The 15,969-nt window shown below is 40.1% G+C and overlaps 1 protein-coding gene across 1 annotated transcript in view; it reads right to left on the minus strand.

Annotated features, from left to right (window-relative positions):
* Positions 1 to 2,930: 2,930 nt before the first annotated feature.
* scn4aa (sodium channel, voltage-gated, type IV, alpha, a) overlaps positions 2,931 to 15,969 on the minus strand; it is a 28,485-nt gene continuing 15,446 nt past the window's right edge. The window contains exons 16-27 of the mRNA XM_078278676.1: positions 11,180 to 11,677; positions 9,822 to 9,863; positions 9,558 to 9,690; positions 9,308 to 9,462; positions 9,018 to 9,191; positions 8,763 to 8,885; positions 8,174 to 8,455; positions 8,031 to 8,084; positions 7,296 to 7,433; positions 7,070 to 7,174; positions 6,571 to 6,841; positions 2,931 to 6,479 (exon numbers count right to left, since the gene is read on the minus strand). Of these exons, the coding sequence (XP_078134802.1) occupies positions 5,179 to 6,479; positions 6,571 to 6,841; positions 7,070 to 7,174; positions 7,296 to 7,433; positions 8,031 to 8,084; positions 8,174 to 8,455; positions 8,763 to 8,885; positions 9,018 to 9,191; positions 9,308 to 9,462; positions 9,558 to 9,690; positions 9,822 to 9,863; positions 11,180 to 11,677 (3,276 nt within the window). The 3' untranslated portion in view covers positions 2,931 to 5,178. The remainder of the gene's footprint in view (positions 6,480 to 6,570; positions 6,842 to 7,069; positions 7,175 to 7,295; positions 7,434 to 8,030; positions 8,085 to 8,173; positions 8,456 to 8,762; positions 8,886 to 9,017; positions 9,192 to 9,307; positions 9,463 to 9,557; positions 9,691 to 9,821; positions 9,864 to 11,179; positions 11,678 to 15,969) is intronic.

The raw sequence follows: 15,969 nt of genomic DNA on the forward strand, positions 1-15,969 counted from the left end.
TTGTCGACTAATCAATTAGTTGATTTAAATCGGCAGATCTGTAAAAAAAATACTTTCTCCACAAACAATCGTGCAAAAGCACGACTTAAAATCTTGTTTTTACCACAAGATTTGCTGATACGTTTCTTCAATATAAGTCATTGAGCATGAAAAAGCTTAAAAACATGACTAGTCAAGTCAAGTCAATTTATTTATAGAGCACATTTAAAAACTAGGCTGAACAAAGTGCTGTACAAAGTTATATTGTTATAAAAACAAAGGAAGACAATAAAAATATAGACACAATGAACATCATACAAAAAACACACTTCTATACAAATGTCCCTAAACTAAATCATACGCCAAAGAATAAAAATGTGATTAAAGACGAGACTTAAAGATCTTGGCAGTAGAGGAGGACCTAATATGAATGGGAAGTTTGTTCCAGAGTCTCGGGGCCACAACGGAGAAGGCACAATCCCCCTTTGTTTTCATCCGAGACTGTGGAATAGCTAAAAGGAACTGATTAGACGATCTTAGGTTCCTGGAGTAGTGATGTAGGGTAAGGAGATCAGCAATATACAGTATAAAGGGGCCAATCCATGTAATGCCTTAAAAACAAGTAACATTACCTTAAAATCGATTCTATATTATATATATATATCGGGGCGATATGATCCCTCCTTCTGATACCAGTCAACAATCAACTAAAGAAACCTTTATGTTTATCCTGAAATGTGTCTAATAGAACAATGTGAAAAAGGAAAATAATGCCTACCATAATATCTATTATCCCATTAATGGCTCAGTCAATGTGCACTTGCAAAATGAATAGTATTTATGATATTGCAGTTATAGTGTGCAGGCCTACACACAAAAAAAAGCAAGACATATTTTTATAGGTTTGCTTATTTTATTGTTCTGGATATGAATGTGAATGAATATGAACAAGGATGGAAGGTGTCTTGCCAGATTATACCTGCAAAACATCAGCATTTTAACATTGTCATTGTGTGTACTACACTACATTACATTACACTACACTCCATAGTAAGTAAAGGCCCAAAGAGCTGCCAGCATAGCTGAAGACTCTTGTCTTGTTATGCAACCGCCACGCAGTCAAGAGTAAAGTTTTCAGGTCAGCCAAGCTGATCACATTTCCCTAATTCCCTAAGCGAATATGCGTCTTACAGCAGCCACTCAGTTTGTTTCTACTGTGTGAAGCTTGGTCGGATATCTGCGAGATGTCTGCTAGCAGCAGATAAACTGCTGCCTCCAACAACCATGTAACCCTGACAGGAAATGCTGGATGGCCCACCTTCAGAAATTACTTTAATGAGAGGTGACTCAGAAAATCAGTCAAGCTTAGGGACTGTCACTTTTTTCATTTAAGCAATGGTGGCTGCCCAAAAGTGATTTAAATCAAATGCAGAAGTCAGAGGTAACCATTACTCGTAGAGCTGCAACAATAAGTCGATTAATCCATCAGTGAATCAACAGAAAATTAAATCGGCAACTATTTTGATACTCGATCAATCATTTCAGTCAATTTTCAAAATAAAATGCCAAACATTTTATGGTCCCAACGGTAGCTTCTCAAAGGTGAGGATTTACAGCTTGTCCTTGTCACATTATAGTAAATAAAATATATTTGGGTTTTGGACTGTTGGACGAACATTTGTCCAATGTTCATTTGAAGTCTAGGGAATTGTTCATCACTGTTTTCTGATGTTTTATAGACAAAATATTGAGAAAATAATCAGCAGATTAATCAGTTATTAAAATAACTGTTAGTTGAAGCCCTAATGTTTGTGCTGCTGGACATCCAAGTATCCTGAGGAAAATATAACAGCGAATAAAGCAACATAAAGCTGAAACCAACACATTCCTCTTAAGTAACTTCAGTCAGCACTGGTCAAGGAATAGCATGCAACCACACAAATATGCAAATAAATCAGACACCCCACCTCATTATTTCTTGTAAGAAGCAGTGCTTATTTCGTCTGTTGACACTAACGCACAAAAAAAGCGACTGGGCAAGCAATCTACTAAATAGTGCTGAAATGTTTGGTTTAAGATTTCAATACTGGAGATGAGAAGATGGAAAATGTATGTAGCTTATACAAAGGTGATAATTATAACGCTCCATTGTTGCCAAAAATGTATTATAAATCAATTTATTTTATTTTTTCATTCCTATGAATGGCATTGCTTATTTTGAGGCAGCCCCTCAAACAACGTCCTGCTGCTGTAAATACTTACTGACGCATCAACTGTATGTTAATCTTTGGCTGCAAATAGTCCTCTACAAATATCATGATTTCACGCAAAAATACACCGTACAATTAGTCGAATAAGACACTCTGGATTGTTTTCTAATTTCACAAGTCTACTCCAAAGTTCAGAACTAAAACAAGACAGAATTGGGAGTTTATCAGTCAGCTGTGTGTGGCCCTTTCACCGTACAAACCACCAGAGGGCCCCAGTGCCCCAGTGTAGTTTCGCAGCTATAGTAACAACATAAACTCACAGCCTACTTTTACCTACAAGAGAGTTTTATTCTCACAATATAGTTACAATTTTTACAATAACAAAATGATATAAATATACAAGAAGGAAAAAAATGTATATACAGGCAACACGGACTGTGGGTGTACCAGTAAAGCTCTCCCTCCATTAGACATGTAAACAAAAGGAGGACACTGTCTTGTGAATTTGACTGTACCATCAAAGGAGACGATTTAGCTAAATGATGCCACAGCGTGTCAATCTAAAAAAAAAGAAGGTTTGCTGCAGGTCACCTTACAGAACAACTGCCATGCTGTGGCAGCAGGATAAGACAGAGACCCCAGAGGAAACATTCAGGATTAACCCTCTCAGGGTTGATGTTAAAACAGTGCTGAACACCTAAACAAGAGAAGAGACAACCTTCTATAGTCTATTGTAAAAAGAAGAAAACTGTAAAAGTGCTTATGTTGTATATTCAGAGTAAGACATTTGAAATTCAGTTAAGACTTACACAACAGCAAGTGAAGCAACCTTTCTACACGAGGACAGACTTGAGATGACTACTGCGCATGAAGATTGTTTTGTAAATATGTAAATGGGTGTGATTATCTACACATTCATTGGACTTCAGAGCTTCAGAGTCGTGTGTTTAACTAAACCAACACTCAGCTGCGTTTAAAAATTCCCGATCAATTTGAGATCAAGTCAAAAGACAAATCTGATGCAACCTGAGGCAAAACCTTGTTTACAATGTACAGCGAGGACTTACATTACGGTATTGCTAGGATTATTGTTGTTAAAGTAGACCAATATAGTTGAAATGAACAGGGAGCTTTGCACTTCTGTTAATGTAAACACTAGCATCTTAAGTTTACAGTCACAGCGTTTTGAGAATTATCTGAGGGGACTGAAAAAATAGACAAAACATATATAAGACATGCATACATCAGTGATGAAATCATCTTAGAAAACAGGAAGGTCTCTCGGTCTTACACATGCAAGACTGCTTCAACTTGACCGGCATGGAAGGGATATAAATAGTGCAATATAAACTGGGCCTTCAGATGTTGACTGCATTAGCTGGCCCATGTTATCCTTAACTAATAAAGAATAACAGAGATCAGGGTTTCACTGGTAGACTGGGATAAATCTGATCGAGATAAGCCACATTTTTCAGTTAAGTACAAAACTAACTTCACCAAAGAAAATCATTTAGTGTCTTAATAAAATAGGAGCATGTAGAGCCTTCTCATTAATGAGATTCCACATACTTAAAGTAAGCAGAAATAAGGTTTTGCTCGGTTTTACATTTTTTTCAAAAAAGAAAACAAATGAGGGAACTCTGATTGTACCATTTTTAGTACAATTTCAGTGTGGCTCTCATGATGAAGTAGTATACTACTTTGTATTGCTCTGTAGAGTTAGACAATAGTGCTGCATTCATGTCGGAAGAAGATGGATACAGTATGTTGTTGCTTTTAAATGTATACACACTGTGTATAACAAACACAGCATAACAACCTATAAAGGATCATTCAGGTTTTCCCATGTGTTGTTCAAGTTACTCTTTAGTTAGAAACTGGGGCACATATTTGGGTTTTCTGGTAATAGCCATAAATGAAGGCTTCAACCAAAGTGTGCATTACAATGACTATTTATAAAAAATAAAAAAAAAGATTTCACAAATACAGGGTGCTCAATCTTGCAATTTCAAGATTGATTTTTCATTAGAAAGCTATCATATGACAGATTCTGGTCCACTATGATGTTTAATCTTGCAAAAACAAATACTAACAATATTTTTTTTCGGTTGACATTAAGTGATGCAGTTTTCTCAAAGCCAGTGTACATTCAAATGCTGAGAAATCATATCTGTAATTGTGCCCTTAAAGCTTTAGTGTGTAACTGTTTTACAGTAATGAACGTCCATTACATTCAAGCCATCACCAAATGAGTTGCTACAAAGCTAATTAAGACTCCACACAACTCTCTCTGTGTTTCTCAGTATGGCTATGTTCAGAAGATTGTGGCGTCCGGTGACTTTTGCGAGCAGAAACTCGAGTGACGACAATTACCTCCACTGAAGATTCCATGTTTTTTTAATCCTACGTGTCCTACTCGGTCCTCCTTGGCTACTAGCAAATGCGTGGAGGGAGGGGGGGGTTGTTGTCATTATTTAGAATTCCGGGCGGCAGAAACAACGCACTATAGCTTTAATTTGGAAATGTCAATTAAAATAAACAATTCATTCCCACCAATATCCAGAGAAAAAGCATCACAGCCACAGAAGAGAGATTTCGACCGTGTGACTAAACACGTACAACTGGTAATTGTATATTTTAGCATATTATTGGTTTTTGCAGCCAAATTAAATCATTTACACATTTAATGTGTAAACTTGTTTATTTGTAGTTACTTCCCATTTAGCGTTGATTGTGGTTTATATTTCCTGATGTCTTTATTATCAGAGAAAACCATGTGCTCCAGTTTCACCTTCAATCCAAAAAGACACTTAAATATTGTATTCAAAAAACAGGAATTGTTTGTTAATTTTAATGATCAAAAATGCAGTTTAAACATGCATTAGCACTGTGTAACATCTAATGTGGAAAATCAAATGCCAACACTACTTCCTTGACTGGTAAAAAAGAGGGGGAGAGAGAGACACGATTAATTGTCTTCTGCTGTTTGTTATACAATCGTCTCTCTCACATTTGCATGTAGGATAAAGAGGTGTGGGTTGGGGGCAGAATGTAATAAAACCTCATTAGTAATTTCTACAGGTACAACAATGATATTTGGCTCGGGGGGTTCTGGACAGCACTGGGCCTCTGTGTAATGTGACAATGTCTCGGGATTAGGAGGCTGTCGGCTTGCTAGAGTTTCTAAATCAGCCTGCTCCATCTCCCCTGCAAGGTCCACGTTGCTCCCATAGAGCACTCCCATCCTTCGTGCGAGCATACCCTCTTTCTCTGGTGGGTCTTCACCTTCGTCCTTTCTACCCACCCTCTTACAGCGGTGCATGAAAGCGGCGTGGCGTACGCAGCGTTTCAGCAGGTGGTTGCGGTAAGCCCTCTGAATGACTACAATGGCCATCTGCTCTTCTTTGTGGCGCACCGTTGTTGTAATTGGTGCAAAAGAGTCTGAGGTGGGGTTGCTCAGGATGAACTTGGCCTCGATGCTCAGCCGCATTGCCGCCATCTCCACTGTGTCTCCCAAGACCATCTGTGTGACGGCCATCAAAACATCCAGGCAGTGGATCCTGTCCCCAATGACCAGGGGCAGATCCATTTCAATCAGGCGAAGCCGATTGGGCTTGGCAACCCTCAGCGGCGGCTGCAAGGTATCACAGAAATCTGAGAGCTGGCGATACTCAATGAACTGAGATCCATCTAAGTCAAACTTCTCCCAAGTCTCATTGAACATCTCAAAGTCGTCCTCGCAGAGTGCATCACCGCTCTCTTCCTGCGCCACATTGAAGTTCTCCAAGATGATGGCGATATACATGTTGACCACCACTAAAAATGTGACGATGATGTAGCTGCAGAAGAACGTCATGCTCATGATCGTATTGCCGCAGTTACCCTTTACATCCGTGCCTGGGTTCTCAAAGTCTGGATCACAGTCTGGAAACTCGTTGCTCAGCATTGGAAGTAAAAGTCCATCCCAGCCAGCTGATGTTGTGATCTCAAACAAGCAGATAATGCTGCCCCCAAACGTCTCAAAGTTAAATACATCATCGATTCCAGCCTGCTTCTTGACATAGGCAAAGTTTGACATGCCAAATATGGAGAAGATGAACATAACGAGGAAGAGCAGGAGGCCAATATTGAACAGGGCAGGAAGGGACATCATTAGAGCGAAGAGAAGAGTCCGAATGCCCTTCGCTCCTTTGATAAGTCTCAGAATCCTGCCTATTCTGGCCAGTCTGATCACTCTGAACAGAGTGGGTGACACAAAGTACTTCTCGATTATGTCTGAGAGCATTGTACCTGAAATAAAAGGAGACAATGTATATGAACACCTACTGTCTGTTTGAACACAGTAGCAATTTGTAGATTCTAAGTAATGTAATTCACCCACCAGCTATGGACAAGATGACCACAACAAAATCAAAAACGTTCCATCCGTTGGTGAAGTAGTATTGTCGCAGGGCAAAGAGCTTCAACACACACTCTCCGGTGAAGACGACAATGAAAGCCACGTTTACTTTAAAGAGGAAATCTTCCTTCTCTGCGCTCTGGTCGTCCGTCTCCACCATCATGGTCACCATGTTGAGGCAGATGAGCACCATGATGAAGATGTCAAAGAACTGCTGACTGATGAAGTCAAACACCAATCCCTGGACTGGGTTCTGCAGGTCAAAGGGACGGCGAGGAACAGAAACACAATTCCAATAGGGTCATTCGGCCTGTTCACACCAGCAGTGTGCAGAAAGGGTCAACACAGGGGTCACTTTTGACGTCAACATACATACGCATGCCGAGCTGATGTGTCATTACTTAGGGCTACCTCATTTATGCTTTTCAACATAAAACAAATAGTCAAACAATAGTCTTTACATTTTAAATGAATGACATACCGTTGGACGTGGAATCGGCTTCTGTGGCTTCTTGGAGCCAAGTTTCTTCATGGCTTCATAGTACTTTTTTTGTTCCTCAGTCATGAAGATGTCTTTATCTCCAAAGTGCAGACACAACATAACACAAACATCGTTATTATAGGTATTTAAATTAGGTGACAACAAGTATAGATGTTAAACTTAAAGAAAAAACATCAATCGCTTCTGTATTGGCGCAGATACTTATCTTTTTCTTTTGTTGGTTGAAATTGTCAATAATGACACCAATGAAGAGGTTGAGTGTGAAGAAAGAGCCAAAGATGATGAAGATGACAAAGTAAATGTACATGTAGAGGTTGATCTCATAAGAAGGTTGCTCCTCTACCTAAAAAGGAACAAAACATTTTAAGCATTAGTAAGAAAGATGGGTATTAGACAGAGTGGGGAAGACAGGGGATAAAAGGTTATACTGGAATATGATATCCAGACAGGGTACTCGTTGATCAAAAGACTGGACTCACTTCACCATCACCATCTGTCACATATATATTACATATATATTCAATTATCTTAAAGAGCAGGGAGGTGTAAGAAAGGGGAAGGAGAGTATTTGAAATCCAGACTTGCATTTCTTATTACTATTTATTTTATTTCTATCCATGCCCAATAAAATGCTACTTAATATACACACTATCTAAGCCAAAATTGTTATTAAGTTATTTAATTTTTGGGGGGGATTTCTAATGTAAATCTTCATTCTCATAAGTTGCCTCAACTATTTTTCTACATATTATTACATCATTTTGTAATTCACCAAAAGTATACATGGACATAGAATCATAGACTAAATGAATGGTCTGTACACAGGCTTTTTTAATATTTAATTTGTTTCCCCTGTATTAAGTACTGATACATAGGGCAATAAAACAAAGGGATACCAACACATTTAATGCTAAATGTACTATTGTAAATAATTAACTACCTCTCTTGAGTCAACGGCAGCATACATGATGTCCATCCAGCCTTTAAAAGTTGACTGAAAACACAGAGCACAAATCTGTCATTGAACAACTTTTTCAACCATTTTATTTCCAAGTATACCATAATGGAAACAGCACTCCTCACCACTTGAAGCAGTGACAGATAGCCTAGTCCCACATTGTCATAGTTGACTTTGACGTTGACCCAGCGGGCTTCCTTCGTGGCCTCTTTGACAGCCATGCAGTCGCTCCGGTTGTTGACCTCCGTAATGGGGAACAGCTCCTCTGTGGTGGTGTTGATGCAGCGGTAGAACTTCCCGGCAAACAGGTTAACTCCCATGATGCTGAAGATGAGCCAGAAGATCAGACACACCAGCAGCACGTTGAAGATGGAAGGAATCGCTCCAACGAGAGCATTCACCACCACCTGCCCGAAGGAGAGTACTTTATTAGAGTTCAGGGATTATATACAAATGTATAGAACTATATTACCTAGTTTAGTTTGTTTCTAAGAGTGAGCAACAAGCTTGCCATCAAGTTCTACTCGTACTCGGTCTTACCTCAGTCCGCTCGGGTACAGCAGCCATGGTGTAAGCATGCACTCAACACACATTGTAGAAGAAAGCCAGTCAACGTAGTATGATAATGCATTAAACATAACAGCCTTTGCATCATCTACATCAAGGTTAGCCATGCACATTGCTCAAACGTGGGTCGCACATCCAAAAACGCACCCTCATCCCTTCAAATCTTGAGAGCGCTCGAAGAGGCCTTAGTGCCCTGAGAGTCCTGAGGGATTTGATTGGTCCAAGCTCAGCGTATCCCATCCAGTTGGCAGCTAAACTAATCAGGGAAATCTGTGGCAGAATCAAAACATTTCCTATTCAAGTGTTACCACGGACTCTATCTGACATAAAACATGTTTGTACGCATGTTCTGTTGAAAGTTACACATACAGGTCAGCTTTAAAGTAAGATGGCAAAACTTACATCTACAATGAAAAAGTCTAACCAACACCAAGCGTTGGTGAAGTAGGTCTTGAAGCCGTATGCGACCCATTTAAGGAGCATCTCGATGATAAAGATGTAGGTGAAAACTTTGTCAGCAAACTCCAGAATAATTTTGATGGTTCGGCGCCTTTCTATGTATATGTCTTCAAAGGCCTGCCAAAGAAGGATATGGGATACTTAAATACACGTTGTAACAGTAATACAGTATCTTAACACTATCATAAAACAGTCAACATTTCAAAATTTGTTGCACTGATGACAGCACTCACCAGAGCTCCGCTGCTGAGGAGGATCATAAAGACTATGAAGGTTTCAAACCAGTCATGCTCCACAATAGTGAAGCAAGTCCTACGGAGGTTCCACCATTTTTTGCCTTTACCTTGGGTGATGTCCACAGTCAGACACGGCCAGCGCTTCACACAGTCTGAGGGGAGAGGAAAATCAAAGGTTTATTGTCTGTGAGAAGATCTTTTTACAGTTTGTGGTTAAATGATCGGGTTTTATCGTGGTTTTTCATACTGTCAGTGAAGCAGGCCTCTGGCTCCACTGGGTCTGGCTCTTCTTCTTCCACTTCTTCTGGTTCAGGCTCAGGTGGTTGATAGTCCACTGTGCTACACACTGAAGAATCCCCATCATTCAAAGCACCCATCAGCTAGTCAAGAATTACAATTGAAGCTCAGTTACAAAGCCACCATGCTAAATATACATTATTGAGTGTTCTGTTTTGAGCAGAACCCCGTATACAATTTTGTTTTGTTCATGTCGGTCTACAGATTTACTCACTTTGCCTTTTCCCAGCAAGCTACTTTCATCTTCTAAGTTTTCCTAAAATAGCAGAGGAATAGAGAATGAACTTTAGTAAGCATTCATATACAGTGAGACGAGTTTCTTTTTCCAAAAAAGAATATTTTAACATTTGATTAGCTTTGCGTTTATAGTTTATATCTGGGTGAGGGTTAATTTTCCAGGCTCTGCAGAACACCTACAGAGTGGTTCTCAATTATGATTGCAAATGCAACAAAGCTAAAAAGGGGACTTGTTACATTACATTTCTGATATACAAATATTTGTTTCTCATTCACTTCTATTGAAGCCATGGTAAACAAATGTAACTTTGTGCTCGTTCTAGCGTGTTTTATCACTATATTTAGCACATTATCACACTACCAGACACGAATCAGAGCATCGTTTTCATACACTGCTTCATACACAGTTTGTGATCATTTTAATCTATATATTATTTATTAACCACATCAGAAAAATGTGACTTCAATTCCATTTAGGAGCCGAGTGCAGGTACATTTCGTCAAACGGAAAAGGAATGTGATACTGCCTAACCAGTTTAAGGGGAATGTCAATCAAGCACAGTCTGTCCAGTCAGTCACATCATGTCAACACCTGTGTAGGTGCACCATGGTGTACCACATATTACATTTCAGGGCAATTAGAAATTAGATTTTTTTGAAATATCCAAAACAGAGATAAAAACTGGTTACTTTTGATATGGATATGGCTCTGTAATAGTCTCTCATATGGCTTATCCTGAGGACCATGCAAGTGGGTGATTTATTACATGCCACATTTGATCTTGAACATTACTTTATAAGCAGCATGCTTTGTGAGGTATGTTAGATGCAGAACAGGTCATTTTTGCGGGATGTGTTCATAATTGTCACGATCAGGTGGCTTTTAATTTGCATGTATTGTATAGCATGCTGTCAATGTGTCCAGTGTCATTACAAGAGGGGAAGTTGTGGCCGGGTTAGCTCAGTTGGTAGAGCAGGCGCACATATACATATATATATATATATATATATATATAGAGAGAGAGAGAGAGGTTTACTCCTTGACACAGCGGCTGGGGTATCGACTCCGACCTGCGGCCCTTCGCTGCATGTCATTCCCCCTCTCTCTCCCCTTTCATGTCTTCAGCTGTCCTGTGGAAATAAAGGCCTAAAAATGCCCTAAAAATAATCTATAAAAATAAAAAAATAAAAAAGAGGGGAAGTACTCATACTGCTGAGTGGCAAAGCATAAAGCCTGTCAGAGAGGACAGCCTGTGTTCAGAAAACTGGATTTTTATTGACACTGCAAGTAAAAGTGTTACGTCTTTAAAATATAGATGCTGTTGCTGTACTTACCGAGTAATGCAGATTATTTATCTCATCTGAAATCTCTGAGTCATCAGCACAATCAGCATCATCTTCATCATCATCATCATCATCATCATCATCATCATCATCATCATCACCCAGGTTTTCAAAGTCTGACTCTCCCTGAGCGATTGGCACATTGAGACTGAGCTCTCCATCCACAATAAATCCAGAAGGCCGGCCTTCAACCAAACAATTGGGTATCCCATCTGCCATTTTGAAATTCTGACTTGTGTCCAAGTGGTTCATTTCAATTGCCTCTGTTTTAGGGTCCTCGTCGTCCGTCAGACCCTCCTCGGGCTCTTTGGGCTTTCTGCCCAGAATCTGCAGGACAGTTTGAACGATGAACGCTTTGAACCAGTCGATGCCTCGTGTGATCCTGCCAATGGCAATCTGGAGATTGTTCATCTCTCCGTCATCATCCCCCGTGGAGAGGTTGTCTCCGCTGAACGAGCTGAGCAGCAAGGCCAGGAAGAGGTTCAACACCTGGCGAAAGAAACGTGAAGGCAATGATAAATATATACACTGAGGTCGAAATCTGATTTTTCAAGTTTATAGAAAATAAACCTATTCTCCTCCTAATTTATCCTAACTTTGCATTGCAACAGATGCACACAGTCTGTACTTAGTATGCCGCTACAGTGTATGAAATATCAAGAATCAGTTTCTATCTGTGATTACTGGACGAGAATTAAATCATAATATTTTTCTATCAGAATTAAGAGTGAGTGAATGCAAGTGAAATAATTATTGATTTAATAATCGCTGTGTCAAAGAATGCCGACATCGCTGGACTAAAAGTCCGGCTCAAATACACATCACATATCAAATTGGTCCTGTGATGGCACGTCAATGAATATTATGTCGTCTGCCTCCTGTTGCAGACGCAGCTATCTTTAGTGTCTAAACCTGTAAGTCAATTTCTCGGTTCCTCTTTCCCAGGTTTAGCGGGAGATCATGGTTACATGGCAGGCTCATCTCCCTCATTTCAGTATGGGAGCTGTGAATCAGTAAAGACGGCTGAGGGGAAAGGATGAGCTGCACAAAACACAAGCCCAACAGTAGAGGAGTGGAAACAGACATGATGGTTAGGTGATTTCCCAGTTGTTCTAAATTCAGTTTCCTATAGAGCAGCTCTAGTAACATGCTGATGTGAGAAGCTCGGTTTTTATAAGAAATAGTTTGACATTTTGGGAAATATTCGCTTTCGTGCCGAGAGTTAGAATAGAAGAGCCAATAAAACTTTCATGTCTATCAGTTAAATCTGAAGCGTAATGTCTGGAAATAGGGGTGAACAGCTAGCCTGTCTCTGTCCAAAGTTTAAAAAGAAATCTGCCTAACAGCACCTCTAATTAACATGTAATATCTTGTTTGTTAACTCTGTGTGTTAAAATGATAAGTTGTGGTTTTATGTGGGGTTATTTGCAGGATTTCTTGGCCGGGTGCAGTGAGTCTTTTACACACCATAAGGTTGCCAGGGAGTCAGCAGTTTGGACATGGCCAGGCTAGCTGTTTCCCCTGCTTCCAGTCTTTACGTTAAGCTAACTGCTGTCTGCTGGCTGTAGCTTCAGATTTAACAATGGTATCGATCGTCTCATCAAACTCTCCGCAAGAAAGCAAACGGCTGTAACATGCTGCACTATTCCTTTAATATTTCTAGACAAAGAATTCCACATTCTTAATAATGATCATATGAGCCTTTAAAAATATAAAATAATATTTAAAATGAATTTCTTTCTTCTTAGGCAACAACTTGAATGCCAAAAGTCAATAAAGAATGCAGATGAGAACGCTCTCATTTCAGGAAATTCAGGAGCATTTTAAAATATTGTTTGGGGGGGTATTTGAGGCCTTTATTAGGCACAACAGCTGCAGACAGGAAAGGGGGAGGGAACGGGAAAAGACATGCAGCAAAGAACCACAGGTCGGAATCTAACCGGCGGCTGCTGCGGCAAGGACTGAGCCTCTGTACATGGGGCGAACACTTAACCCGGTGAGCTACCCAGGCACCCCAATCAGGAGCATTTTTTGATCACAAAGAGGAAAGATAATGAGCACAAACTGACCAGAACACGTGCCTAAACATGCCAGTTAAATTCATTCCAACTGCTGTGGCACTGATGGCCCAATATGATTACCTCTTCATCGATTACGCTTCAATCTGCTATCAAATTACTTTTCCTTAACACCCAGTCCCCCTGCCACCTGAGCTCTGCTCACTCAGCTGTCTCAGCTGTGTTTGTCCCTTCAGTGGCAGCATGCTTTCTTGAGCCGGATCTTAGCACATACTCAAGGTCAAAACCACTGTTTGGTGGCTCAAGTCATTTGATTTAAATAGAACTTGCACACACACACCTCAAGTGTGTAAGTATAATATATGCCTCTATGTCAGTGAAATAGTGTGTATCACAAGAAAGTCGTGATAATTTTGGCTCAGTGCGGCCATTGCAATACCTTTGTTAGCTTGACGATGAGCCATTTCCTTTCCATTTCTATGAATAACCTAACAGGAAATGGCTTTGGCGCTAGTCGTTAAATACGATGCTGAAATGATGTCTGAGTGTGATCATCTGTATTATCTGTCCTACGTCCTTGTTTTGTGAGGCCAAGATAAAATGTCAGGGACAGTATTTCCGTGCTCCAGACATTCAGGATTCTTCACTAAGCATCACAAACTCTTCACGCAAATTACACCAAGACACTGTGTGAAAAGGTTAGTGAACAGTTATCATATGAAATAGTACGTGGTGATATTCTTTATATTAGAATATGTGGACATCTGTGTTTACAGTGTAGCTCAAGCCACTTTTGAGCTCCAAAAACATTTAAATACATGTATTGTATTCTCTCCTGTGTGTTTATGTATGTATTACTCATACTGCAATACCTAAGATACTGCAGTGCCCCCCGCCCCCCATCTGTGTCTGTCCTTGGCATCTCTCAGCTGAGGGGTTAACAATAGACTGCTGAGTCATGCATGCCAGAAAATCTCCTGGCATTATATTAAGATAACTGTTAGATTGTTAGATTTTTCTAAATAGTTTGTCAGCTTGACAGCTTCGCAGTCATGATGGTTGCATGTGTAGTTGAGTGGCAGCATCTGTGAGCTCAGGAATGAGCTCATATCTCATCATCTCTTTGAGATTAGCTGATATAAGCGCAGACTAAAAAAACACTGACAACGAAGCCACAAAATAAGAATCATCATGTCTGTTTACCCTGATCATAAAATGGAGATATATCTATTTTTATCTCAGTGAAATTGAGCTGTGTAACATCATACAGTCTTCTATGTTTCCGTACATGTATATATATCAGCTTTAGGCCGTGTTCAGACCGATTGATTTCAAAGAGACAACTGTGTTGGTACAGCGGGGGTGCTAACGCAGAGGGCTCCAGCCAAAAAACGCAGGGGTATTGCATTAAAAAAACATTTAGCCTGGCTCAACTTTCACCTCAACGCAGTGCGACATCGTCCAGCAACACAGTGGTTTGACCAATTAAATACGTGCAAACACACCTTTTAATGTAAGCGGGGTATTTCTGCTATCATTTCACTTATTTTTGGATCTTTATTGCCAAGGAGGTCATGTTTTCTGTGAGGGTTTGTCTGTTTGTCTGGGGTGGTGATGGCACAGTGGATATGCCTTTGGTGCGGGAGATCTGGGTTCGATTCCCACTGCATCATCAACCAATGTGTCCCTGAGCAAGACACTTAACCCCAAGTTGCTCCAGAGGTGTGCGAACTCTGATATATATAGCAATTGTAAGTCGCTTTGGATAAAAGCGTCAGCTAAATGACATGTAATGTAATGTCACGCTTAAAGTCATCATCCAGAAAATACAGTCATGTCTGAAAAGCAAATGCACGTTACTGTTTGATTTAGTGGTGGTCGGATTCTTAACTTAAGTTACAAGTAAAAGTCCTGCATTCAAAATCCTACTCAATTAAGCTTACAGAAGTACATCGGTATATCAGCAAAATATACTTTAAGTATCAAAAGTAAAATGTCCCTAGTGACTGATATGTAATAAGGTTTTTATATGATTAAGGATTGTGGTAGAACTACTGGCCTGATTTTCATGAAACTTGTTGGAAGGGTGTAGCATGGGCTAAGAAAGAACCCCTCTACATTTTGGACTGGATCAGGGCAGACGCACAAATTCATTTTCACTTTGGTTAACATTGTGAAATTGGGCAATTGGACATTTGTATTGTGTCGGAGTCATCGTAAAAATTAGTTCCCGACCATGAAAATTCACGTGAACTACCCCTCAAGTCTGAACGTTTACATTGCGAGATAGGACATGCATTGGTAGAGGTCTGCACTCTTTGCAAATAGCAAAAACTATAATCAAATCTGAGATTTCTCAACGACAATCAGGCAAAAGAGACAAATTTAGCCGTCTAGCTCCATAGAGTCCCATTCATTTTGCACTCGCCTGCGATCACCCCCAGTGGAACTCTGGTGGAACTGCAACCAAATTCGGTACAATGGGGCTGAATAGGGAGTGGAAAGGCTTTCCGTAGACGGGCTTTGATACAACTCAAACTGGCCTTTTTGGATTGTACATCCTTGTCCCTCTGGTACACGAAACAACACAACCTAGTCTATATCCACAACGTTCCACTTCCAGGATTGCTCCATTGCCGCCGAAAATGTCACTCTTTTCGGCCGAATGTCCATTACCTTCCGCTTTCTTTGTGATGGAATTCTAAACTCCGGTGGATTTATGAGGACTATGGTTAACTGCTGCTCAGATCTCTGCAGGGTAAA

Source organism: Sander vitreus, chromosome 21 (assembly GCF_031162955.1).
Source record: "Sander vitreus isolate 19-12246 chromosome 21, sanVit1, whole genome shotgun sequence".
NCBI classification, from domain to species: domain Eukaryota; kingdom Metazoa; phylum Chordata; class Actinopteri; order Perciformes; family Percidae; genus Sander; species Sander vitreus.